Raw genomic sequence first — 25,919 nt, 5'->3', positions numbered from 1 at the left:
GAATTACCATTCTATGGTCAGCATTCTTCTCAGTATTGCAGCATTCTTCTGGGAAATCTTCACTGCCTTCGTGATATATCCTCTAAGCTTTGTTTCTATTAGTCATCACCCCAAGGTCTCTTACTCCATTTCCTTTAACAAATTTTCCCCAATAGGGTATGTAGACTCCTATCAATAGCTCCCAAACTTCCAGACCTTATATTTAGTAGCATTAAACTAAATCATCAATTGTTCATCTGTCCACCTTATTCGAATCCTAATGAAGGGCTACCAAATTCAGCACTATTACAAATAAGCTTTTCTGCTCCCTTGTATAATAACTTTCTGGTATCTATCAGACAGCCAATCCTGAATCCAGTTCGTTAACCTGATATCTAAGCCCACATGCTATAACTTAAATATCAGTTTATTATGTTACACCCTGTCAAATGCCTTTTTGTAAAATAAAAAATTTGCAGTATATGTCAACCTTTTTACTCTGGAAGAACCCTTGAAAAATTGTCAGGTCTCAGGGAATCCCTGCATAATAAAAATGCAGAGGTTCTTTGCATTTGTTTGTTTATATATTATATGATATACAGTAAGTCATTGACTTACATGGATTTCAGTTCAGATTCATTGATATGCAGTTTGTGTGGTACTTTAACTGATGACTAGCTGCTCCATCTGTCAAGTGCCAGTTTGTGGGGATTTTTGCAATGTCTTTTAGCCATCTAATACATGTCCAAAGGATAGAACTTGAAAGGCTTCAGTTTTCAGCATAGGTAAGAAATTCAAATGAAGGATATGGATCAGGCTATATTTTATAGCAAAAGATTGAAAGAAGCTTAGTTTTGAAAATTTTTCATGTTACTAAATTGGATGGATGAAAATTTCTGTTAGTCCAATAAAAGGTGAACATGCAGACTTATGAGCAGTGTGTGTGTTTAAAGTGGTACAAACCAAGTATCTCTGATGCCAAAGGTTGTTTCATAAGCTCTGGTAAATTTCAAAACTTTTTTAATGGTTACTTTCTCTATTTCACTATAAAATATATCAGGATCCATAATATATTCTTTTTAATATAATGGATGCCTTTCTTAGTCAGCTGATAATTACATTGCCATTTATTTTGCTTTTCTGTCTTGAGCATAGTTGTCTTATTAGTGAACCTAGGTAGGTATTATTGTAAATAATAAAAATTAAAAAAAAATACACACATCATCAAATTCCTGCCATGTATCTTCAAAGGATGTACAGGATATGATAGTACTACATGAAAAATTTACATCATTACTAACTTCCTATCTACGATTTTCCTGAAAATCAGTCTGTTACTTCTTAAGACTCCAACATTATCAGATCTTATATTTCTATCGTCTAAGGCACTTTGTACCTTATCAATCCACCTATATCTTGGTCTTCCTCTGGGTCGTTTTCCTGCAAACCTGGCAGAGAACACTTGTTTTGGTAATCTTTCCTCTCCCATTCTGTTTAAGTGGTCATACCACCTGAGATTAGCTCTGCTAATGCATTCCTGGATGCTGACAATGTCAAGTTCTTTCCTAATATTCTCATTTTTAATATGATATTGCCATTGATGCCGCCTGTTCACATCTCTAATCCTTCTCAGGATGCTCATATCTGTGGTCTCTAGTCTTTGGTCAAGTGTTTTACTTCTGACCCAGCTCTCAGATCCAAAAGTTAAAACTGGTTTGATAACTGTCTTGTATACAGCTAATTTAGTGTTCTGACTAATTTCTCTCTTATTCCATATGAATTTATTCAGTTGACTTCCTACCATACCAGCTTTGCTGATTCTGTTGTCTATTTCTATATTTAATTTACCATCTTCAGTAAAAATCATGCCTAGGTAGGTGAAATGTTTTACTTGTTCCACAGGTTCTCCATTCACAACACAGTTGACATTTTCAATGATTCTGCCTATTTTCATTGTCTTCGTCTTTTTATTACTGACCTTCATACCATATCTATTACAGCAGTTACTCAATTTAGTCAGAGAATCTTGCAGACATGTAGGGGATTTATTTATCATCTGCATAAAGCAAAGAGCTGACATTAACATCTCCAATTTTGATATCATGTTTAATACCACTTTCCTTCATAATGTGATCCATATAGATAATGAATAACAGAGGGGATAATATACATCCTTGTCTCACACCAGATTTAACATTAAACCATCTTCCTGTACTTCCTTCAATTCTAACTGCTGACTTACAACGCAAATAAAGACTAAGTATTGCTTGATATAATGCCCCATTGACACCATATAACTGTAGTGTATTGAATAGCTTCTCTCTTGGCACCTTGTCATATGCCTTTTTCCAAATCGACAAAATTTAAATACAGATCTTTGTTACATTCCCATGATTTCTCCACTATTTGTTGTAAAGTGAAGATCTGATCCTGACAGACTCAATTTGACCTGAATCCAGTTTGTTCTTCACCAAGCTTATCTTCTACAATTCTTATCAATCGTTTCTCAAGTATACTTGCATATATCTTACCAGGAACACTCAATAGGGATATACCTCTCTAATTCTCACATTCAGTTTTATTTCCCTTTTTATATATAGGTACTATCAGAGCTCTACTCCAATCCTGGAGAGAGGGAATTCGTCCCTCTCTCTCCAGGCATTCTGAACTATGCAGCAGCGCAGCCACTGTAAGACTTTAATACCATCATACTTCAGCATTTCTGGTCGAATATCATCTACTCCTGCTGCCTTTCTACATTTCAAGCCTTTGATGGCTTTTTCTACTTCAAGTATGGATGTATTCCTGACTGCATGGCTGGGCAGTGTTTTTTATCATTGTGCTGTCATTACTGCTTGTTTCATTTAGCAAATTTTCAAAGTAATTACTCCATACTTCAAGGATATCTTTTTCTCCCATTTTCTTTTCACCTTTATCATCTCTAACTCTTTTTACAGCATTCTTTTCCTCCATTCCTAAGCTTCTTAAACAACCTCCAGAATATTTAACATCTTCTTGATATTTATTTTCTATGTTCTTGCCAAAGTCCTCCCATGACTTTTGTTTAGCTAGTTTTACACACTTTTTCTTTCTTACATTGTCTCTGTATTCTCTAAGAGCACAAGCTGACTTATTTGGCAGGAACTTTTGATATGCTTTCTTCTTTTCCTTCACTGCCTCTTTAACTTTTCGTGTCCACCATGGAGTTCTAATTTTTCTATCCTTGCAGATAACTTCACCACATGCCTCTCTAGCTGAATCAATCAGGGTTTTCTTCAAGGCTTGACACTGAATCTGCAAGGTTTGGTTCCTGTTTTCAAACTCTTTCATTTTTCCTTCAATAATCTTTGTGTATTTTAGTCTACAGTTCACATCTGAGAGCTGCTTAACTTTTATTCCCTTTTAAACTTTCTTACATGTCATTCTTTTCAATATGAAATTCAATTTTATCCTGCTCAAGACTAAATAGTGATCACTTCCAATTTCAAATCCTCTGTACACTCTGGTGTCCTGCACCATCACTATCAACAATAACATAGTCAATGAGACTTTCTTATTCCTTGCCTCTTCTCTCCATGTGAATTTGTGCACATTTTTATTTTGGAACTTTACCAGTCCATGTTCTGAGCAGAAATCCTATTTGCCATTATTGTTAGCTTTACTCTTTTCTCCAAATTTTCCCAAAACATTTTTGTATGTTTGACAATTACTTCCTACTCTGCTATTTAGATCCCCCAACAAGGACCAACTTTTCCTTTTTCATTGTGTCAGTAGCTTTCTCTAGAGCCTCAAAAAATTCCTCCACTTCTACCTTAGTAGAACCTTCTGTGGGACCATAAGCACAAATAATTGTCATTGTCCAGTTCCCCATTCTGATAATTGCCCAAATCACTCTACTTGAGACTGCCTGCCATTCAAGAAGATGACCCTCATATTTTGTGCTGAATACTATGGCTACTCCTTCTTTTCCTTGATTGTCATTGCCTTAATATAACATTTTGTATTTATTGCTCAGAAAGATCTCACCAATTTTTATCTTTTTTGTTTCAGTCACCCCTATTATGTCGATCTGGTTCTTATCTAATTCCTCAGCTAGCTCCATTTCTTTGCCATTCAGGCTTCTTGTGTTGATAGTACCGATCTTTAACTCTAGTGATGTTGAGTTGGGGTGTGTTTTCAGATTTGTGCCAGTAGCTGACTTTTCGCTTTTCGCCCTGGTTCCCTTGCGAAAACAACGGGAGCCTTGTTTAACCCGGTGACATTCCAGCCTGCATGAAATTTTGTCAAGTTGTACCATCATTTATATACATATGAACTCAAAACATGTCTGAGAAATGTAGAAGTGATGAGAATATATGTATTCACAGTGGAAAGAAGAGGCTTATTATAACTATGAATACTAAAAATAGAAATTATTGAATGACATGAAAAAGGATAATAAATTCAAATGCTTTGCACACATTCATGAAATGAATGAATCGCCCACGAGATAAATTTCATATTATGTGGCACATGAAAAGTTCAGCCATTGCAGCCTCTGATCACTTCCAAGAAAAGGAGTATATTAATCGAAGGAAGGATTTCCTTTCATCTTCAGTCACCAACAGTAGCCAATTCAATATCACTAATTATATGATAAATGATAGGTAGCAGCACCATTGCGTAGTCCCTAATCCTAACACTGTTTGTTTAAAATAGTATGTTCTACAGTCGGTTTTCTTGAGTTTACATTTACAAGATGAAAAATCAGAGTTTCTAAGAGGAAAAAAAAAAACCTGTTTGCTTGTGCCAGATATTGACTAACTCGGGAACTAGTTGAAAAAATGCATAGAAAAGGTTCCTCTAGTCAGCAACCAGAATGAAACTTAAGTCATTCTTTTGGTGGCCTAGCACTTTGCACCACTTCCACTGAGCTACACTGGCTTTATGATTGCCAACTAGAGGAACTCTTCTTTCTAAGCCTTTCAAATTTTTATTTATTAAAATTCTTTGTATTCTTGTGTACTCCTTGCAGGTATATCAGTAATTTGACTTTCTGCAGTTTGTTTGTAAACATTGCCTGTAGACCTCAGGTAGTTAAGTAAGTGATCACAAAATGTTGGAATTGTGTGTGTGCTTCATATGGTTCATCCCAATAAATGGATCTCTTAATACATCAGTTACAGGGTATGCGAGTTCATATGGTTAATTTCTGAAACATTTATGGAGCCCTGACAAGTAACAGATTATTTTGGAAGAACCATTGATAAGATCTATTTATTTATTGCATTTTAATAATCCACACATGAGAGATCCCAAGATTTATGATAGTACAAGTGGTTAAAAGAAATTTATTGATGTTTCTTGAAGACCTCAGGGTTGTAATCCCTGGGAAATGTGGTAAGGAGAATATTGTTCCAAAGAGCAGAAGTAGAGAATGGAGAAGGAGAAATTGTTTGAGTTTTGAGCTGAACTGTGTGCGTGTGAACCAGCAGTGGCTGGTATTTGTGTGTTTAGAAGAAAGTGGAGGAGTGGTAGTGGTTAATTTGGCAATGGAAATCACTATAGAAAAGATACCATGGCAACAGAGCATCTCTGAGAGAGCTCAACAATTAAGTGGATTGCCTTCTAAATACAGTCAAGTATTCCAAGATGTATCACCACAAATATGGGAACAATATAAATCTTGTTGGCGAGTTGATAGCATACCTGCTTTTATGACCAAGGATTTGGGCTCAAATCCCATCTTAGGCATGGATGCTTGCAAAAGCCTGCTCTAGACGAGCATGTATAGCTCTTAGAGTTTATAAGGCCTTGTCTTAAAAAAATTCTAAGGTGGATTCAAGCTTTATAAAGTGTTGGTAATTAAGTAGGAGAGAACTGCTTAGAACAAAAAAAGAATACCAAGCTTTTAGAGGCAGAAGAGGCTTATAGACCTGGTATGCAGTTGAGCTTGCACTTGTGCATTTGAAAGAAAACTGCTATCAAGTGCGTATAATTTATACCATCATTGAGTTGTTTACATGCTATCTCATCTCGTGTGTATAATCCTCATCCAGTGCTTTGCGAGGTTCTACAACTGTTGTACAAATCATTAGATTCTTAATTTTAACAGCTCTGCCGGGTTCCTTGTCATATTAGAATTAAAGGAAATGAGATTGCTGGTGTTAGATCAGCTCATACAGTTCCTGGAAAATTCTTGTTTATTAGATCAAAGCTGATAATCCAACAGAAATCATCATGGCAAGATGCACTGATAAGTGGCACAAGATTAAGCTTGAAATTAAGCTTTGGCAGTCAAGAGAATGAAGAAACAGAAGAGAAGAAGTTGTTTGTTAGTCTCTGCATATGTCGGTCATCTTGTGCATTATTTACTGAGGACTGATAACCCATCTTACATGTAAACAGTGTAATGTGTGTTTCCAAGTTCTGGTGGAGTGCCAGCATTTCACTTGAAAAAGAAATGAATGAATTTTTTACTATTCTCAGGCAGATCTCATCTGTAGGAAAATTTTTTTTATTATTATATTTTTAAGAATTAATTTATACAAACACATTTCATTATCAGTTCTGTTTATATGCAGATACTGCTTTGCTTTATTAATTTTTTTTAAATTTTTTGCTTTTTGATCATAACGTTATTTACTAATTTCTCTTTATTATCATTTATTAATACCTTGAGTACTGCCATTGACCTTTTGATTTGCCACAGTATGACCTTTGCTACCCTTGCACCACTGGGCTCCTAATCAACCAGCAGCTCAACATTTTTACATTTGATAATTAACACAACCTGCTTTGTTTATAAAGCTGTCTCTAACAACTATAATCTCTAGATTTTCAAGAAAATTATCAGTTTCTTCTTTAACTTTACATAATGCACTAATCTACAAACCATTTGTGTGGAATTGATATATAAAGAAATATGGCTGTCATCCTTTTTACATAAACCTTACTCAAAAAAGAAAGAAAAAAAAAAGCTAACAGTGTTGTCAGAATTGGAAAGATAAAACCAGTCATTAAGGATGGATAAAGGATAATTCTATATCCTGAACACTAGTAAATACAACTGAAAATTCAATGTAGGGAAATGCCCCCCCCCCCAGGCCATTACATTAAGAGATTTCACCAGGTTTTAGGAGATAAAAATACTCAGATATCCCAAATCTGAATCTTTTCAATTCTTCTTTCCATATAAATATTACCTGAAATCCATAACTCAGTCTTCTTAGTTTTTGATGCTACTGATTCCCCTTTTCTTCAATTCAGTTAATTTTCCATATCAGTATCCTCTCCATTAGTTAGTCATACCTACTTCATTTGAAATATATTCAGAAAAAATTCTGGTATGATCACTTTGACATACTTCATAAATATCTTTGATCCCCTCCTTCAAACGTCACAGTACCCCACTGGGAAGAGCAAAATATACAAACCACGCTTGGGCATTCTCCGATAGCAGAATGCTCCATGTAGCATTTAAAAAATAAATCAAATAATCCTCTTGATATCTTTTACTTTTGCTCTTCAGTCTACTGCCTGGTTAAGATATATTGATGGGTTCTCTATTTGGCCATATGACCAAATAGAGACAAACTGCTTTGACAACCAACATCCTAGAATCCAGAATACTGCTACTCTGATCTTCAATAACACTCTTTCATATTGCATTGGTTTTCACAATATACTGAAAACATACTTAGAGATAGATTGCTAAAGAAAGGGAATTAGTAGTATCAACAGCCGGAGAAATTATTTGGGTTATGGATTTCAGGTAATATTTACATAAAGAAGATATCTCTTGTAGCTGAATTTATATTTTCCACACCTTCTTATGCAATGCCTACAATTCTAGCAGAATGAAACAAAATGCTCGCTTCCCTTATATGAGGGTGGTCTGAAAAGTTCTCGGCCTCAACCATAGATGGCAACACTATCTGCAAGATTTTTTTTTCTATGTTGGTACATCTGTCATGAGCATTTATGTGAAATTGCAAGTCATTCTATCAAGTAGTTTATTTTATACAGCTGTCTGAAGCAAAAGTGTTGTCTGTATCCCTCGAAATGGATAAAATTGAGTATCATGCTGTTTATAAAATTCTTTGTAAAAGAAGGTTTAGCAGCAAAAGAAATTTATTCGAACTTCATGAAAGTTTATGGGAATTCTTCTCCTTCATTTTCGACAATAAAGAAATGGGGGACTAGGTTTCACGAGAAGGACGTCCAAAAAGTGTAACAACACCAGAAATCATTGATCAAGTGCACAATATGATATTGGATGACTGGCGAGCTGAAGTGCATGAAATTGCTGAGACTATAGGCATTCCAAAAGAGCATTTGGGATATATTTTGTATAAAGAATTCCAAATGAAAAAGCTTTGTGCAAGATGGGTGCAGTGCTTGCTCACAGCAGATCAAAAATGCACTCGCATGAAAATCTCTGAATGGCGCTTGGAGCGTTTTTAACAAGAATAAAACTGATTTTGTGTGTCGATTTATTACTATGGATGAGACTTGGTTTCATCATTGTACATCAGAATCCAAACAGTGGATAGAAGCCGGTTGTTCAGTGCCAAAGAAGACAAAGTTGGTTCCATCAGCAGGAAAGGTCATGGCATTGGTGGTTTGGAATGCTAAAGGCATTTTGCTTATTAATTATCATGAAAAGGGTAAAACAATAACTGGGGAATATTATTCTGATCTTTTAATCAGACTAGATGAAAAAATTCATGAGAAAAGACCTGGTTTGCAGAAGAAAAAATCATCTTTCATCAGGACAATGCACTTGCCCACAAAAGTGTTTTGGCAATGGGAAAATTAAGGAATCTACTCTATGAATTGTTGAAACATCCACTCTATTCCCCAGATTTGGCTCCCTCCAACTTCTATCTCTTCCCCAAAACTAAAACTCTTTCTCGCTGGTGAGTGTTTTTCTTCGAATCAAGAGGTGATTGCAGCTATAGAGGGGTATTTTGCAGATCTTAATGAGAACCACTACAGGGACAGGATAATGGCACTGAAGCATCACTGGAATAAATGTATTAGTCTTAAGGGAGATTATGTTGAAAAATAAAAGTAATTTTGAAATTATAAATTCATTTTTTCATTGTTAGGCCGAGAACTTTTTCAGATTACCTTCTCATATTTCATTCTGTTAACCTCCACTTCACACCAGACTCATACTCACTGCTACAATAGGACATTGGTACTATCATTGTTTTCTTGCATTTCCTAACTGGACTTAAGTAATCTGATATCATTAGTAGTACTCCTCCTCCTCTCCTATCTCTGCTGTCATTTCTAAAAATAGTATATCCATTACACTCGATCCCAGTTACCGTATCCGATTCTGATAGTCAGGTTTCACTATTTTCCTAAAAAAAAATTTGGGAGTGGATTATTTCCAACTCTAGCATTAAGATTCTGCTATTAATATACAGGTATCCCTTGATATATGTCGTTAATTAATCCTCGATGGACACCGCATATATCAAAACTGCATTATACAATGTTAAGAATTAATGGGAATAATTATAATGAAATTTTATAATCAGCTACAAAACATATATAATAAAATAAATAAAAATTATTACGTAATTTTAGCAGGAGACTTAAATGCAAGAATTGGAAACACGAAAATTAATAATAATATAGGAATACATGGAGAACATACTCTAAACAGGAATGGTAAAAAATTGATTGACTTTGTAGTTTATAATAACCTAAAAATAATGAATTCCTTCTATAAACATAAAGACATACATAAATATACTTGGAGAGCAAGATGATGGAAATCAATATTAGATTACTTTATACTAAATAAAAAAAACATCAAAATTTTCACTAGATGTTAGAGTTCAGAGGATATGAAATAAGCAGTGACCACTTCCTTGTTAAAATAAAATTAAGATTACCACCTAAATGGCTACAAGTAACAAGAACAGAAAGAAAAATTGAAACATTTGTTTATAAAACTAGACTATTGAATGACACAAATGTACAATGGCTATATGAATAAAGAATTAACCAATATCTAGACAAAATGAATAAATATAAACAGAATGGCTTAATATAAAAACGATACTAAATGCAGCAGCAAATGAAAGCTTAGGAAAGACCAAAAAATTCAATAAAAGGAAAAACTGAAGATCTGGGATGATACAATGAAAGAAATAATCAAAAAGAAAAAAGAAGCCTATCACAAATGGTTAAGCAGTAAAAGATTAGAAGATGAAATAGAATATAAAAAAAAAAGAGCCATAGCTAAAAGAGAAGTCAGAAAAAGACAGAGAGAATCATGGAACAAATTTGTTTCTAATTTAGAACATGATTTATATAAAATAAGACCCAATGTATATAAAATTTTGAAACACTTAAATGCAGATATCAAAGAAAACATAAAATTAAACACTGAATTGAAATTAGAAGAATTTTAAATTACTACACAGAATTGTGGACAGACAAATATTTTAAAAAAGCAACTGGCAAACAAATAATGAAAAGGAAATAACTAAAGAAGAATTAGAAATCAGCCTGAAAGAAACAAGAAACGGAAAATCACCTGGAGAAGATAAACTAGGTTCAGAACTATATAAATATGTAGGAACTAGATTCAAAGAAAGATACTTATTATTTTTAAATAAAATTTATTCAACTGGTATCCCCCAAATAGAATGGAAAAAAGCAATTGTGGTTCCTATCTTTAAAAAAGGTAATAGAGATGACCCTAAAACTATAGAGGTATCAGTATACTAAATTCCTGTTACAAAATATATAGCAGAATCTTAAATAACAAACTAATGAAATGTTCCGAAAACTTTCTTTTAGAAGTACAGAATGGATTTAGAAAAGGACGATCATGTATAGACGGCCTTTTGCCTAAAATTAATAATAGAGAAAAGAAGAGAATACAATTTAGAAACAGATATTGCATTTATTGACTTTGAAAAAGCATTTGACAAAGTTAAAAGAAACATTTTATTTAACATATTAAAAGAAAGACAAATACCAAATAATATCCTAAAAGCTATCACAAGTATATATGAAAATAATCAAATACAAATAAGATTAAATCACGAGCTATCATATACGACAGAGATAAACCAAGGGGGTCCGACAGGGGTGTCCCCTCTCAGCAACTCTTAATATCTACTTAAATGAAATAATAAAATGGAATAAAAATTTACATCAAGGAATTAAACTTCCTCCTACAGTAAACTTAAACACTCTCCTCTTTGCCGACGACCAAATAATAATTACAAATTCTGAAGATAACTTACAGAAAGCTATTTTAGATCTAAATGAGATATCCAAAGATTATGGTATGATAATATCAACAGAAAAATTAAAAACTATGGCCTTTAAAGGACAAGATCCAGCAAGAACTAAAATAGTAATAGATAACAAGATCTTAGAACAGGCAAATTCATTTAACTGCCTAGGATGTACGATCACATGTGAAAATGAAAACGATATAAACATAAAAATTGCAAAATATTTAAAAATAACAGGTGTAATTAACTCTATATTTAAACCAAACCTAGTTCAAAAACAAACCAGACTAAAAGTATACAATACATTAGCCCTATTGGTCTTAATGTATGGAAGCAAAATCTGGACAATAAAACAAAAAGACAAAGATTAACAATAGCAGAAATGAAGTTTATGAGAAAAACTGCAAAGTATACCCTATTTGATCACAAAAGAAATGAAGAAATTATGAAAGAATTAAACGAAGAACCAGTAATAGAAAAAAATTAAAAAATATAAACATAAATGGATGGAACACGTTCAAAGAATGAAAACAGAAAGATTACCAAAACAAGCCTTAAAATACAAGCCATTAGGTAAAAGAAAACCAGGACATCCTCTTAAACGATTCAACGATGACTTCTAAGGCCAGAACAAGCCATGCTAGGCCTAAATCCTTGATATGCATGATGATGATGAATTATAACGAATCCTGTAAAATATAAAAATTTAAACATTTATTTTTTAAGGTGATATGTATTTATATATTTTATTTATACATATTTGTTACATAAAAACTTATCTAAATATTTATTTTTTATAAAAAAAAAAAAAAACTTATGTAATGTAAATTGAACAGTGGTTGCTTTTTTTCTCCTCCATGATTTTACTCTGCATACTCAAAGATGCAGATGCTACTTTGCCTTGTTCGCCGTACTCAGTTGCATTTATTTAAAATGGCTCGAATAGTTGATTCACCAAAGCCTAGAACTCTTCTGATGTTTTCTTTGCTTAATCCGTTATCGTACCTTTTTAATAATGTTAATTTTAGTATCCAAAGTACTACGCTTTCGTTTATTACTCTTTTTCGAGGCCATGGTTACGAAGGGTAATGCTTTACATAGTTTGAAAATTACGTGATATGCGGATAGGCCGTAAATGTACACTCTAATACATATGTCTGCACGCGTCACGCTATGCTGATAAATTGAAGCACTGAGACTGAAGCCGAGAGTGAGTTGCTAACGTTGGAGCACGACTTGTACCACGTGATCTGATAGGTTTCATTGACCAAGTCTAACACTTTGCTTATTTTCAAACTTTTTCGGCAGCACTAATCAAATTTGATACCGCATATATCAAGTTTATGGTCACAATTTTTTGTGCACTAATCAAAGCCGCATATATCAACTGATACCTGTATAGTAATTTTCATTACGTTATTAATTTCACTGCAATTTACAAAATTGCACTTTTATATTCTATTTTTCCATTTATTATCGATTAAAATGGCCAATCCATTATGTAACATAGTAAAACTGTCTATATCATTTGTTCTTCCCTTAAATTTATTATTTTTTTCCATGTTATCACGACTGTATTAATATTTTGTGTTGTTTTGCTAATTCTAATTCCTTTGTTATACTTTGTATATTCCACATGACTACCTTTTTAAAATGTCAGATTTCCATTATTTCTGTCCAATGAATTTTCCAGTTGAAGCGTCTGATTTGTAAAAAATAGTTTTTTACTTGGTAAGGTAATCAGCCTTATGCAAAATCCCCCATCCCCCTTCCTCAACCTGGAGGACCAGGGTATCTCTTAATCTTGCTCTTACCTCTTGACCCATCCATCTAGGGAGGCTCTACCAGTAACTTAGCTATTACTGGTAGAGCTCTTGAAGTTATTGGTAAATGTAAGTCTCCTTACTGCATCAAGGTAGAGATACCATTAATGAGAAATATTGAAATTAATTTTAAAAAATAAAATTGAAAAAAAAAAGTAAATACTTTACCAAGTAAAAATAATTTTTACTTGGTAAGTTTACCAGCCTTATGCAACCCCCCCCCCCCACCACCCCACCCAAACTTGGAGGACCAGGGTATCTCTTAATCTGACTCTTACCTATCCATCCATCTAGGGAGGCTACCAGTAGCTTAGCTACTGCTGGTAGTGCTTGTGAGGTCATTGGTACATGCATGCATCCTTATTGCATCAAGTTGGAAATATCATTAATGAGAAAAATTAATTAATTTTAAAAAATAAAATTGAAATAAAATTAAAGTGAAATAAAATATATATAATATAGTAGATGTAATAGTGTATATGTGATATAATAATACTTATTTAATTTTAAAAAATAAAATTAAATCAAATAAATTATAAAATTAATTTTATCCTTCCAAAAACTTTTCAGGTTGTAAAAACAATAGGATTAAGAGAAATTTGGTTCTTTGGTCTGCAGTATATAGACAGCAAAGGCTATTCAACATGGCTAAAATTAAATAAAAAGGTGAGTATCACTTTTTGCAGGATATACATATCTTTAGTTAATACTAAATTCAATATTTTTCTAATATGTAAAGTTAAGTCATGAATTCATACTTAACTAATTTATCTAATTACTTGATCTGTTATATTACTGAATTAAGTGGATCTATCTTCACCAATTTTTATCAGTTCAGATAATTTTTCCTTAAGATGAGCAATTATACCTATTGCATCCATATACAAAAGACTAACTTTTGGACTATTCAATTAACAGGCATTACTGGCCTCATCATTTCATTGCTTCTGTTATAATTCAGCTTATTCCATTTATCTGTATACCATCGCTGTAATTGCCTGCAAAAGGAATGTAGCTCTGAACCATTTAGTCTATTTAGCTGGATGAAAAATCCATTTGTATTGGTGAAAACTTTTAAGAAAACCAACTTGGCCTAGCTGTTTGAAAAATTATTAAAAATTTTGTTTTGGTATGAGATTTGAACATGGCATTTACTTCTAGTGGCATCCTATAAAACCATCTGAAATGATTTAAGATATTGCAGATTATGCAATTTTGTAGGAAAAAATACATTAGTGAATTATTGATGCAAACATTTTACTCAAATTTTAAAACTGTGTGTGTGTGTGTGTGTGTGTGTGTGACATTACTGCTCTTAAATGACAGCTGACTGTTTGTAGTACTTTAATGCCATATTTTCCCAAGATGGTCTGCTCTATAGCAATTTTTTTCCTCTTTTGAACTATGACTTGGTCTCATTATTCATTAATTCTTCTCAACTCTCAATCTTCCTTTCATCTTTCTTTCTTTTTCAAGATATACCCTACTATATGCAACTTCTTCTCAACTCTCAATCTTTCTTTCTTTTTCAAGATATACCCCACTATATGCAACTTTTTCTAGTTTCATCACTGATATTCTGTATTTCCCCAGTTTTGCTATATGTCCGCTTTACATTTCTTTGATCGTGTTTTTTAGATCTCTACATCATCTGTCAGAAACAAATCAGAATGCAAATAATCATACCTCCTTGCAGCATGTTTGTTTCCTTTTTTTTTTTTTTACTTAATTGAGAAAAGTCTGTTCTTCATTTCTTTGCTAACCCCATTCCTCCTCAACTTCCATAGATGATCCCGTAATTTCTTTCGTATCATACCATCTGTTTCACTATTAACTGTCTTATAAAAACTTCTTCATATTGCGTCTCCTCTGATCCTGCTTTTTGGCTAAATCCTGTATTCCCATAGGCCTCATGGCACCTATTCTCTACTCTTTCAGTGCTTTGCCTTGAAACTAGGTGACCAGATGGACACACACACACACAGAGTAACCACAGACATGCTTACAATTTAAATATAATAAAGAACTCTAAGTTTTCTTGATTTTAAAAAAGCATATGGTAATATATCAAGGTGAGAACTTTTCCAGAGTAGTGCATGTTTTTAGTGTAAATGGAATTTTATACAGATTAATTTATAGCTTATACATAAGTTATCAGCCATTGGAAGTGAAAGATGTAGAGAAAGATGGTTTGTAGTTACTGTATTTACTCGAATATAACTTGAGCCCCTGATTTTACTTTATGAAAAAAGAAATTACAAAGTTTCGCATATTCCTAGCACATGGGGAAAAAAAAGTTTAAACACATTCACATCAGGTTGATAGTAACTCGCTCGCCATGGTAAACAACATGCCCTCCCAATAGCCACTATACTGTAGATGCAAGAAAAACAAGTAGTTTTATTGCATCACCGAATAAGGTACAGAGACATTTGCAGTCTATGTAATATTTGTCAACAAATAGTGCAATTAGAGACAACTGGGATAAAAATGGCACTAACTAATGAATCGCATGTCTCCTTCCACAGAAACTATGCTGTATAGACTCGAGCAAAACCATATGTTCCACTAAACACAGTATCTAACTAAAAACTTGTTCAAACATTTGTCCAAATTTTCTATTACATAAAATGAGTGTTTGTTCAATTGCATTTGAAATTTTCTAAGTCATTAAGACAGATCAGAAAGGCGAACTTCAAATAAAATTCCACTGGTGAATTGGAACTAACATGCATATAATGTGTGTGTGTGTGTGTGAGTCCTCTGTGGAAGCGGTACGCAAACAAGCAGAAATGAAATTCAACCGAGGGTTGAAACTTTGTGTCAGTTGAGCCCTCCCGCACAATGCGGAAGCGGTACAGAAATGGTAATGAGAGTCAGAATGATATATAGGCGAAACACCACCCTGGCGTGGACGTGCTAAAACTGAGAAATATATAGTGAATGTTATTGACAGTTTCAGATATTTTGGAATTCGGTTGAAGAGAATCAACATTTCAACTCAACAATTGTCAGTTTGCCTTTGTCGTGCATCACTTGATCTTTTGTTAAAATTTCACCAGTCATTTCCACATCTTCATAGCTGCACTATCTCTACGGGCCTACCATTGCTGTCCGTTTTGCACTCTGCTTTCACTTCTCATTAGTCATTCATGAAGAATTTGTTAATTACATATCTCAAGTGTTGTAAATTACTGGTAATTTTTGCTTGAAATATGGAGAAACATTCAAGTTAGCGCTGGTTTTAAACTCAAAGATCTTATAATTTCGAAATGATGAAAGGACAAGCAAGAATGAAACAGTGTTTTAAGTTAATTACAGAAGCATGGTCGCTAAAGATGCATATATATCGCATGAAGGTGACCGGGCGATTGCATAAGTAACTTTGATAATTAAAATTTAAATGCATTTGTTTCATAAATAATGTGAGCAGTTATAAATTATAATGAATACTGAGGATTTAATTATAAACGCAATTTAGTTTTTGCCAGAAAAACTTTAGTTTTCGAAAATACTCGCATATATCTCGCACCATGATTTTTTTAACTTTAATTTTGGGGGAAAAAAGTGGAAGTTATATTTGAGTAAATATGGTAAATGTTATGCAGGGTTATATGCTATCTCTACTGTTATTTATAATCCATGTGGATACTTCAATGTTCAAGTTAGTGCTGGTTTTAAACTCAATGATCTTATAATTTCGAAATGATGAAAGGACAATCAAGAATGAAACAGTGTTTTAAGTTAATTAAGGAAAATTGTATTCAAATGGGAGGTATTTAGCTTGGTTCTTTGCATGTAGGTGACATTATGCTCTTAGTCTGGCACTGACTAATGAATACAGTTGAGGTGCTAATCTTAATCTTTAGCAAATTAAATAATTGCTGTGATACTTGGTACGAAAGTCAACAATAAAAAATAGGATTGAAAGCTGAAAATATCAATTGCGTTCTCAGCAGTGAGTCTATTGAACAACTTGTTTTGGTTATGTAGGCACAGTTTTTATCTTTGCAGATTAATCCTGATTGACAATTTAAATATAGGAATAACTGGTATAAGTAAGGCTGGTATGTATGGATAAGCCAGTTGAATAAATTTATGTAGAAGAAGAAAAATCAACTAGAAGATTAAGCTAGCAATATACAAGAGAGTGTGTAATAGACTTCCAGCTTAATCATTTTGAAACAAATGATTAAAGACTTGGATGCCACAACTGAGATTTATGAGGAAATTTGAACAGGTGATCAAGTGACATCAGTTGTGTAACATTATTAAAAATGAAAAAAAAAAAAACTTGTAAATCTTAATTGCACCTTTATGAATATTAATCTAAGACATTATGGTAACTTTAACAGAATGGTAGCAAGATTTGAAGGAAAAATAAAATATATGTGCATAGGAAAATTAATGTACACTTGGGTTGATGTATACTTCACATGAAAATCTAAGATCTGATCCAATGAAGCTTCACATTTCATAATCCAATTTGAAGAAAGGTGATGTGAAACTACTTGTGTTATGTCTCGTAACCTCCTTTGACTATGTGTCAGAAAATGGCAATTCCACCTGTATACTGTCCTTAACACAGCAGTTGTTCTGTGTTTTGTCTTTGCCACCTTTTGTGATGTCTGTTTCAATTTTGTATGATAATGCATCTAGATTTCTAGTATCTTCAGTCTCCTGACCCCTAGTTCACTGAGACCAATTTTTCTTGTTTTTGCTTTAAATGAAAACTGTAGTCATATAGATTTACAGGATTACAGAATCCTCACATAATTTGGTTAAAATTATCAAAGATGGCACTGTATAATGCAGAGCATTAAGTTTAATAGCTACTTCTCTTTCATTCATATTGGTTCATGAGAATAAAGGTATATACTGGGTTTTAAGCATTTGTTTTTTTTGGGGGGGGGGGCAAGGGTTGAATTGCTTAATACTGACTTTCAGTAGGTATCAGTATTGCTGCTAATTAAAGATAATTCCATATTTGAATTATTTAAGAATGCTAAGATTAATCCTGAAATTACATTTGGATATGGTAGGCTTACTGCAGTGATAAGCTATTGAAGCAAAGTTACTCACATAAGATATATTCTTTGCTAACGATAATAAATGGAATGGTCTTCATAAGAGGATTGAAAATGCTGACAGTTTAATTTCCAGAATGAATTATGTAAATGTTGTAGGTGTAGATTAAGTTACAGTAAATATCACCTGGTTGATCAACAATAGTTAGTCTTTTCTTTCTTCATATCCTCATAATACAGCAAACACATCATATCATTGTCCAAAAGCTGGATTCTGTTAGTTTTTCTCTGCCTCTGTCTCTTGTCTTTCCTCAGTAACTAAGTGATCTGATGAGCTGCTTTAGCCACTTTCGCTATGTGCTCCCTAAACTTCAACTGCCTATCCACTAACACTCCCAAATCTCTGGCTTTGTCAATTTCCTGGAATACGTGTGATATACTGCTGATAATCTTTTCACCTCAAACTGCATAACTTTACACTTTGCCAGATTAAACTGACATCTGTTCTCCTTGGCCCAGTCTGTCAATCTTTTCAAATCATCCTGCAAAATTTTGACATGTGTATTCACTATTGCCTTACCTAACTTTGCATCATTGGCAAATAACTGAACAGTTTCTCTCAGATCCTTTCCTTATATCATTAATGAACAAATTAAATAGCAGTGGTTCAAGAACAGAACCCTGCAGTACACCACCAGTCACAGGCGTTCTTTTGGAGACTCTACTCATGAATAAACTGCTCTCTGATATCTCTCCATCAACTGCCCTGTTATCCAGCTCACTAATCCTATATCCATCCTCATGTGCTGCAGTTTACTGATTAGAATTCCACGTGGTATCTTGTCAGAGGCCTGTGCGAAGTCCAGCAATATCACTGTAGTATAAAATGTGAGCAAGTTACTGAAGCATGATCTACCCTTCATAAACCCCCCCCCCCCCCCCAAATACAGTATCCCATTTCCATCTGTCTGTATTCCTGTATTTTGCTCTTGACGAACTTCTCCAATATTTTGACCACCCGATATGCTGATCGGTTGGTAATTTGCAACAGCAAATTACCAACTGATCTTGGAGCCTCCTTTTTGCAATGAAGCTATTTTCCCCTCTTTCCACCCCCTCGGGACTAACCCAGAGCTGAGACTTAGATTGAACAATATGGTCAAGGGCACAGACAATTCCTTTGCTGCTTCACGTAAGACTCGAGTTGGTATACCATCCAATCCCACAGCTGTATTCACATTATTAAAGTTCTGTAATATGCTATTCACCTCGGTTCCTGTATAAGCCATTAGTTCCCTCATTCCTGCAATATCACTGCCTGGATGATATACTCTTGCAAAGTATTCAGTTAGTAATTTTATTATTTCAACTGATTCAGTTACCTTCCTACCATTGGCATTCCTTAAAATCTGTTTGTGATTCTCTTTAGCCTGTGTTGCTAACTTCCTTTCATAATCTGATTTTGCTTTTCTTACCACACTAGTTAACCTTTTGGCCTGTGCCTGCAGTTCAACTTTCTCTTTAAATTCCTCCACAATTGTTTATTTCCAGCTCCAGCTTAATGATGTTATTTATCCATTTAACTCCTCCTTGATCTACTCTCTTGACTAGGAATGCAGTTGGCCATTACCTCACTCAAACACTCCTTTACCACTTTCCATGCACTATCAACATCCAGCCCTTGCAGTGTTACATGTCTTGGCACTGATCCAAGCAATCTCCTAAGCTTGTTATACTTACCAGCCTAGTAATTCCAAACTGGAAATTCTTCACATTTAGCCACATCCCAGGATGATCACTCTCACCAATTGGTGAGAGTGATCATCCTGGGAGGTGGAAACCTGGTCATATTTGTTATTATAGACAAATTCTCGATGCAGTTACTAGATCGAGCACTCTCAAACCCCTAATATATTCCATTACATGCTGTCTCGGGTAATTATCCCTTAGGAACTACGTAAAATCCATTTCCTTCCATGTGTCCTCTCCTCCTTCCAATCAATGCTACCATAGTTGAAGTACCCCATAATAATTACCTGTACTCCACTCATTTAAGCCTCTTTGCCAATACATACTACCTCCTTCTATTCCATCCCCTGGTCTCCATCAGCACCCAACTGTATATTTTGATCTGCTGACCTCAATCTCATACCAGATAGCTTCAAATGTGCTATTATCACTGTCCTGCAGTTGAACTTCTACCCTCCTTGGTTGTAATTCATCAGCTATCATCAATAATACTCCTCTCTCCATTCTTTTCTCTCTATCCTTCCCAAACACACTATACCCTTCACATTCTATGCCACTAACTATATCATCTTCTGTTAGCCATGTCTCACTAATGCCAATAACCTTTGGCCAGGATGAGCCAACCAAGGCCAAAAATTCCTTCTGCTTGTTCCTAATGCTCCTAGCATTAGTGTACATAAAGTGCAAAAGCCCTCAAGGCCAGTCCCTATCTTGACGTCTTATACTAACTATCCCATTCTGGTTTGTTACCATTGGTACTAACTCAGGCATATTGTACACATTCTTACACTGAACTGCCTCACTGTCCGCATATCCACTCAACAGCTTCCCCCCCCCCCCTCCCCCAAAAAAAGCTCTAGTTTTCTTGATTCTGTACATATTTTCACTTCATTCAACAATTTTTCCAGTCTCTGAACACCAAATCCATTCAGATGCAAACCATCCTTATGTAAGTCCTTTTGCCTGTCAAACTCGCTCCACACATCCACACCACTCCTCCTGCATAACCTACTCATGGTCATTCACTATTATGGTCTTCCTTCTCAACTCTACTGTCATATTGTGGCAACAGACTTGTTATCTTAACTTGCCCTTTTCTTTTGCTACTTTCAGTAATTCTTTCAAGTCCGCTCTCATGCCATATTTTTCTCCTTTTAAATCATTCGTTCCGGCCACTACAATTATTTCTTTCACCCTATGCTTTTGTGCTCAATAGCCTCACTTATATCATTAAATTTCGCTCCAGGAAAGCACGATTTTGTCACTCTCATCGATCACGTCTTTTGATTGAATCCCGTATAGCACTCGCTCCTTAATTTTTCTTTCTCTCCCAATCATGCCTGCATTTTTCTTATCTTGCACTTGTTTCTTTTTGTTATTAGCTAATCCACTCAGTAGACATTTTTGCAATCGCTCCAGGCTGCTGCTTCACCCTATGTATCACTCTGTGTCACCGAGCTATCTTCCTCATTGCAGCTAACTCTTCATTTTTTATATCAGTTAAACTATTTTCTCGTTCAACACTTTTACTCTCGCTTTCAACCGTGTCATGTTTAATCTCGCTCTCAATGTTATCTGGCGTTACATCACAATTTTCAATCATATTCTGACTTTCATCCATTACGTCAATCTTGCAACCTGAGACACGCTTTTGATCCTAGTTTTTATGACACTTTCCCACCACTATCGTTTCAAACCAAACTCCAGCCGCTCTCGTCGAAGCAGACATTGCACTGGACAAAGTTCCTCTGATTAAATTCTGGCTATTGTTTTACTTCGCATTGGTGTCATGTGCTACGCTACGTACCTTATCAAAAGACTAAATTAACACTATTTAAAACCAAATTCTTAAACTAATTAACTCCGCAATAAACTCTAATTCTAACATAATTTTTTAATTACTAACGCTATTTTTTTTTAAAACTAAACTTATCTTTCGGAGCTTCTTACAATTTCTCTACTCTCTGTCATTAAGTGAATATCTGATCTTGACAACCTCGATTTTGCTCGAAACCAGCCTATTACAGTTTCTCTTAAACAGTTTTTCTTAGCCTTTTTTCAAACACTTGATAGGAATTCTTCTTTAATTCACACATTCAGCTTTACTAACTTTTTTGTCGATTGCCCTTATCCTCAGTTCTTCTGATATTGGTTTTTTGTTCTTCTAGATGTTGAGTTTACACTATTTGTCCTGATTCCCTGACAAAAACATTGTGGATCTTGTTTAGCTGGGTGATGCCCCATCTGCCATGATATTCTACCATCTTATGTATTTCTGGTTTAACCCATGACTTTCCTTACAGTTTGGTTGGCTAAGACTGAAATTGCAGCTCATCCTGGTTTCTTTAGTTCTTCCCAGTGTATGTCTACTAACAGAACACAGAATGGAACATTAGGTTAGAATCCCTAGTCATGTGGAGGCTCCTCCCAGTTATCTGGCTTTGACCCTTAAGCTATGTAATTTCATTCCTTATTTAATTTTTTTTTCTTCTTCTGTTAATCAGTTATCTCTATTAAAATGGACTGTAACCATATAGTCTCAAATTTTCTGAAATTTAAAAAAAAAAAAAAAAAAAAAAAAGATTCCTTATTTCATTTCTTCTTCCAAACCGATATCAGAATTCATTGTGTAGAATTTATGGGAGCAAAACACTCATGTTGGAGTAATTACTCCAACATGAACAAGAACCAAAACACATACATATGCACAGAACACAAACTACACGACATTAAGCTAAATCTAAATGCTTCATTAATTGTTTACACTAGCCTGACCTTGTTAAGTTTTTCCACTTATACTATAAATTAAAGACAACAAGAAATTATATACAGTGGTATACCTCGACTTACGAACTTAATTCGTTCCTGACTTAAGTTCATATCTCAAAATATGTATCTTGAAACCCAATTTTCCATTATCTTATGGGAAATCAATTAATCCATTTCCAGATTAAAAAAAAAAAAAAAAAAAAAACTATTCTCAACTAAATGAAAAAATTGCGAAGAGATGCTTCCATTAAATTGTAAAAAAAAAAATCAATTTTCTTGTGGCTGGTTTTGTGGTTCAGGAGTTTTCGATTTGTTGTCATCAGTTGATTCTTTTTGTCTCTTAGGTGAGGGAGGTTTAAAAAACCTATCCAACGTTGACTGAATCTGTTATTTCCTTAACACCCTTCTAAAGTGATTAATGACATTGTCATTGAAAATATTGGTGGCTCTAGAAACACACCTTGATTTGGATGCCACTTGTTAACCAATTCTTGCATTTCTCTAAGATTTTTTTTACATCACTTGTTGGAATTGCTCCCTTTTTGTTGCTGTCTTCTTTGTCCTCTGAAGACATTTGCTTTTCTTCCTCGTCCCTTTCTTTTTCTCACTCTCTTCTTAACTCATAGCTCTTCAGTGGTCAGCTCAACGTTGTGCCCTCTACGTCTGCATTCATCAACTTCTAAATGCATGGTCTTGCCCAGGTGTATCTGCAATGTCAATTTCACTTTCAGGTCCTTCCAATGCAGTTCCTTGGACGGACACAATGAGGCCATAACTTTTTCCAGGCTGATTTTAGAGTTCTCACAGAAACGTCTTCCCATGCCTGACTAATAAGATGCAAACAATGAAGAATATTGAAGTGATTCTTCCAGAATTCCCTGATGGTTAATTCTGTATCGGTGATAACTTCAAAACATCTTTGAAAAAGAGCTTTAGTATAAAGTTTTTTGAAGTTAGAAATAACATATTGATCCATTGGTTTTAGGAGTGGTGTGGTATTAGGAGGCAAGAACTTAATTTTGATGAAATTAACCTCTTCTTCCAACTGTGGTGGATGTGCTGGAGCATTGTTCACTATAAGAACAACTTTCTCATGCAGACCCTTTTCTTCTAGATACCGTTTCACTGTGGGAGCAAAGACCTCTGTCATCCACTCACAGAAGAATTGCTGTTACCCCTCCACATAAAGCTGAGTTTGTGCTTGTTAACTTTCTGCTTTTTTAAAGACTAGAATGTTCAGAGTGGTAAACCAACAGAGGTTTTATCTTCAGGTCATCATTGGCATAAAAAAGCAAACTTAGTCTTTCTTTCATTGACTTGTTTCCTGGCAATGCCATTTCCTCCTTAGTGATGATTGTTCTCTTAGGCATTTTCTTCCAGAAAAGCCCAGTTTCATCGCAGCTGAAAACTTGTTCTGGTCTCTGAAATTCCTTCACAAACCTTTCAGGGGCTTCTTTGTCAGCATTAGCACCTTCTCCATGTCTAACAACACTATGGATATGGGTTCTATTCTTGAATTTCTCAAACCATCCTTTGCTAGCTTTAAACTCTTTGCCAGTGTCTTTGCTACTGCTAGTGGATGGCAAGTTCTGTGAAAGATCGTTGTAAATAGTTTGAGCTTGTAAACAGATCATGTTTTGTGAGATACACTATATCCTTTCAGTTGCATGTCATTAATCCAGACGAGTAGTCAAGTTTCTGTTTCAAGATGACACCATAGATACTCCTTTGGCCACATCCAGTTCCTTATAAAAATCTGCTTACTTGAGAACTGTAGCTATGGTGGATTTGGACGTCATACTGCTTGCACAGATCACTTTGCCTGACTTCGTTCTCATATTTTTCCATAATCTCTTTCTTAATTTCTATTGTGATTTTCTTCTTCTCTACTTAGTTTTCTTTGGCTCCATGTTGAAAATAATACGCTGATCAGTGAAATGATGCTTATCTGGTAGATTATTCAGAAAATAAACATGAAGCTACAATAAAACATGTCATTTATAAAAAGAATACATACAGTACACATAATAAATACAAACCTAAAAAAATCTTCACGAAATAATTGTTTACACAAATACTGAAATAGATGCACAAAAAAGCAAATACGTGCAGCGTTTGTCATATTTCAGATAAATACGACGTAGTAACAGTCGTTATACTAGAGACGGTTCAGCGCAAGCGCTCAGCTAAACGTGCATAAAAAAGTTAAAAAATATATAATGTAAAACAGGCTTTAGCTCATTTTTGAAAAGAAAAGCATCACGGTTCGTATCTGCCTATGTCGAGCAGTTCGTAAGTCGAGGTACCACTGTACTTGGTTCAATCCTTTATCCAAGTGTAAGCAAACAAACTTTTGGCAACTTGTATATGAAAATATGACTTCTGCATTACTTCAACCTTGGTATCATACCTTTGGTACTGGCTCCCACTGATGAGACCTCAATCACTACCGGTCTGGGTAGTGATCCTTCCTGTAATGCATAGCATTATACATCTCTGCAAGGAGATGTGCTTTGCATTATGGGATACCAAGGGAAGTGATGTGAAATCATACCACCTTTGCCATGAGTTGCCCAGTCCTGAAAATACTTCAGGTGCAAACTTTGTTTGCTTACACTTGGATAAAGGATTAAACTAAGTATATAATTTCTTGGTATCTTTAATTTATTAGCCTGACCTCTGATGAATATAAAAATAAAATATATGAATTAATATAATTTTTTTATATACATAAGAATAACAGTATACAGATAATTGTGAGATGCTGAAACTTCCTTCTCATCTACAACCAATATAGCATCCCAATCATGTCAAAACCCCAACACAAGAAATCATTAGACAAGAGGACATTAGAGATGCTTTGATGTAGTTCCACTGTAGTTTTTTTTTTATAATCTGTATATTATGATACTTATGTATATATTGTGTATGTAATTTTTTCATGTAGTACTGTCATATCCTGTACACCCCTTGAGGGTACATGGCAGGAATTTGATGATGATGTATATAAAAAAAAATTATTAAATTAAAAGTAATTTTTTATATATTATATATAACTACATTGCACTAAAACCTGGTTTGAAAGAAAATTCAAGGAACCTTGCGAGAGGAAAGAACGGGAATGGGTATGATGCTAGTAGCATGGATAGGGAATGGCTGATGGACAGACACCAGAGTAGTATATGGTGGAGTGGAGCTAGGAGAATAACAGTGACTAGTGGAGTACCTCAGAGTTCGGTATTAGGGCCACTACTCTTTAATTTGTATATCAATGACATAGGAAAAGATTTAATAGGTATATTCAGTTGTTTGCTGATGAT

At 34.4% G+C, this 25,919-nt stretch overlaps 1 protein-coding gene across 1 annotated transcript in view; it reads left to right on the top strand.

Annotated features, from left to right (window-relative positions):
- LOC150094290 (moesin/ezrin/radixin homolog 1-like) overlaps positions 1–25,919 on the top strand; it is a 216,448-nt gene that overhangs the window by 21,577 nt on the left and 168,952 nt on the right. Inside the window, exon 4 of the mRNA XM_090412297.1 lies at positions 13,625–13,720. Within this exon, the coding sequence (XP_090268423.1) occupies positions 13,625–13,720 (96 nt within the window). The remainder of the gene's footprint in view (positions 1–13,624; positions 13,721–25,919) is intronic.

The sequence above is a fragment of the Typopeltis vanoorti genome, chromosome 22 (genome assembly GCF_054136105.1).
Source record: "Typopeltis vanoorti isolate ZY-2024b chromosome 22, IOZ_Tvanoo_1.0, whole genome shotgun sequence".
NCBI lineage: Eukaryota > Metazoa > Arthropoda > Arachnida > Uropygi > Thelyphonidae > Typopeltis > Typopeltis vanoorti.
The sequence above is the reverse complement of the archived record's forward strand: the minus strand, read 5'-3'. Positions and strand labels throughout refer to the sequence as shown.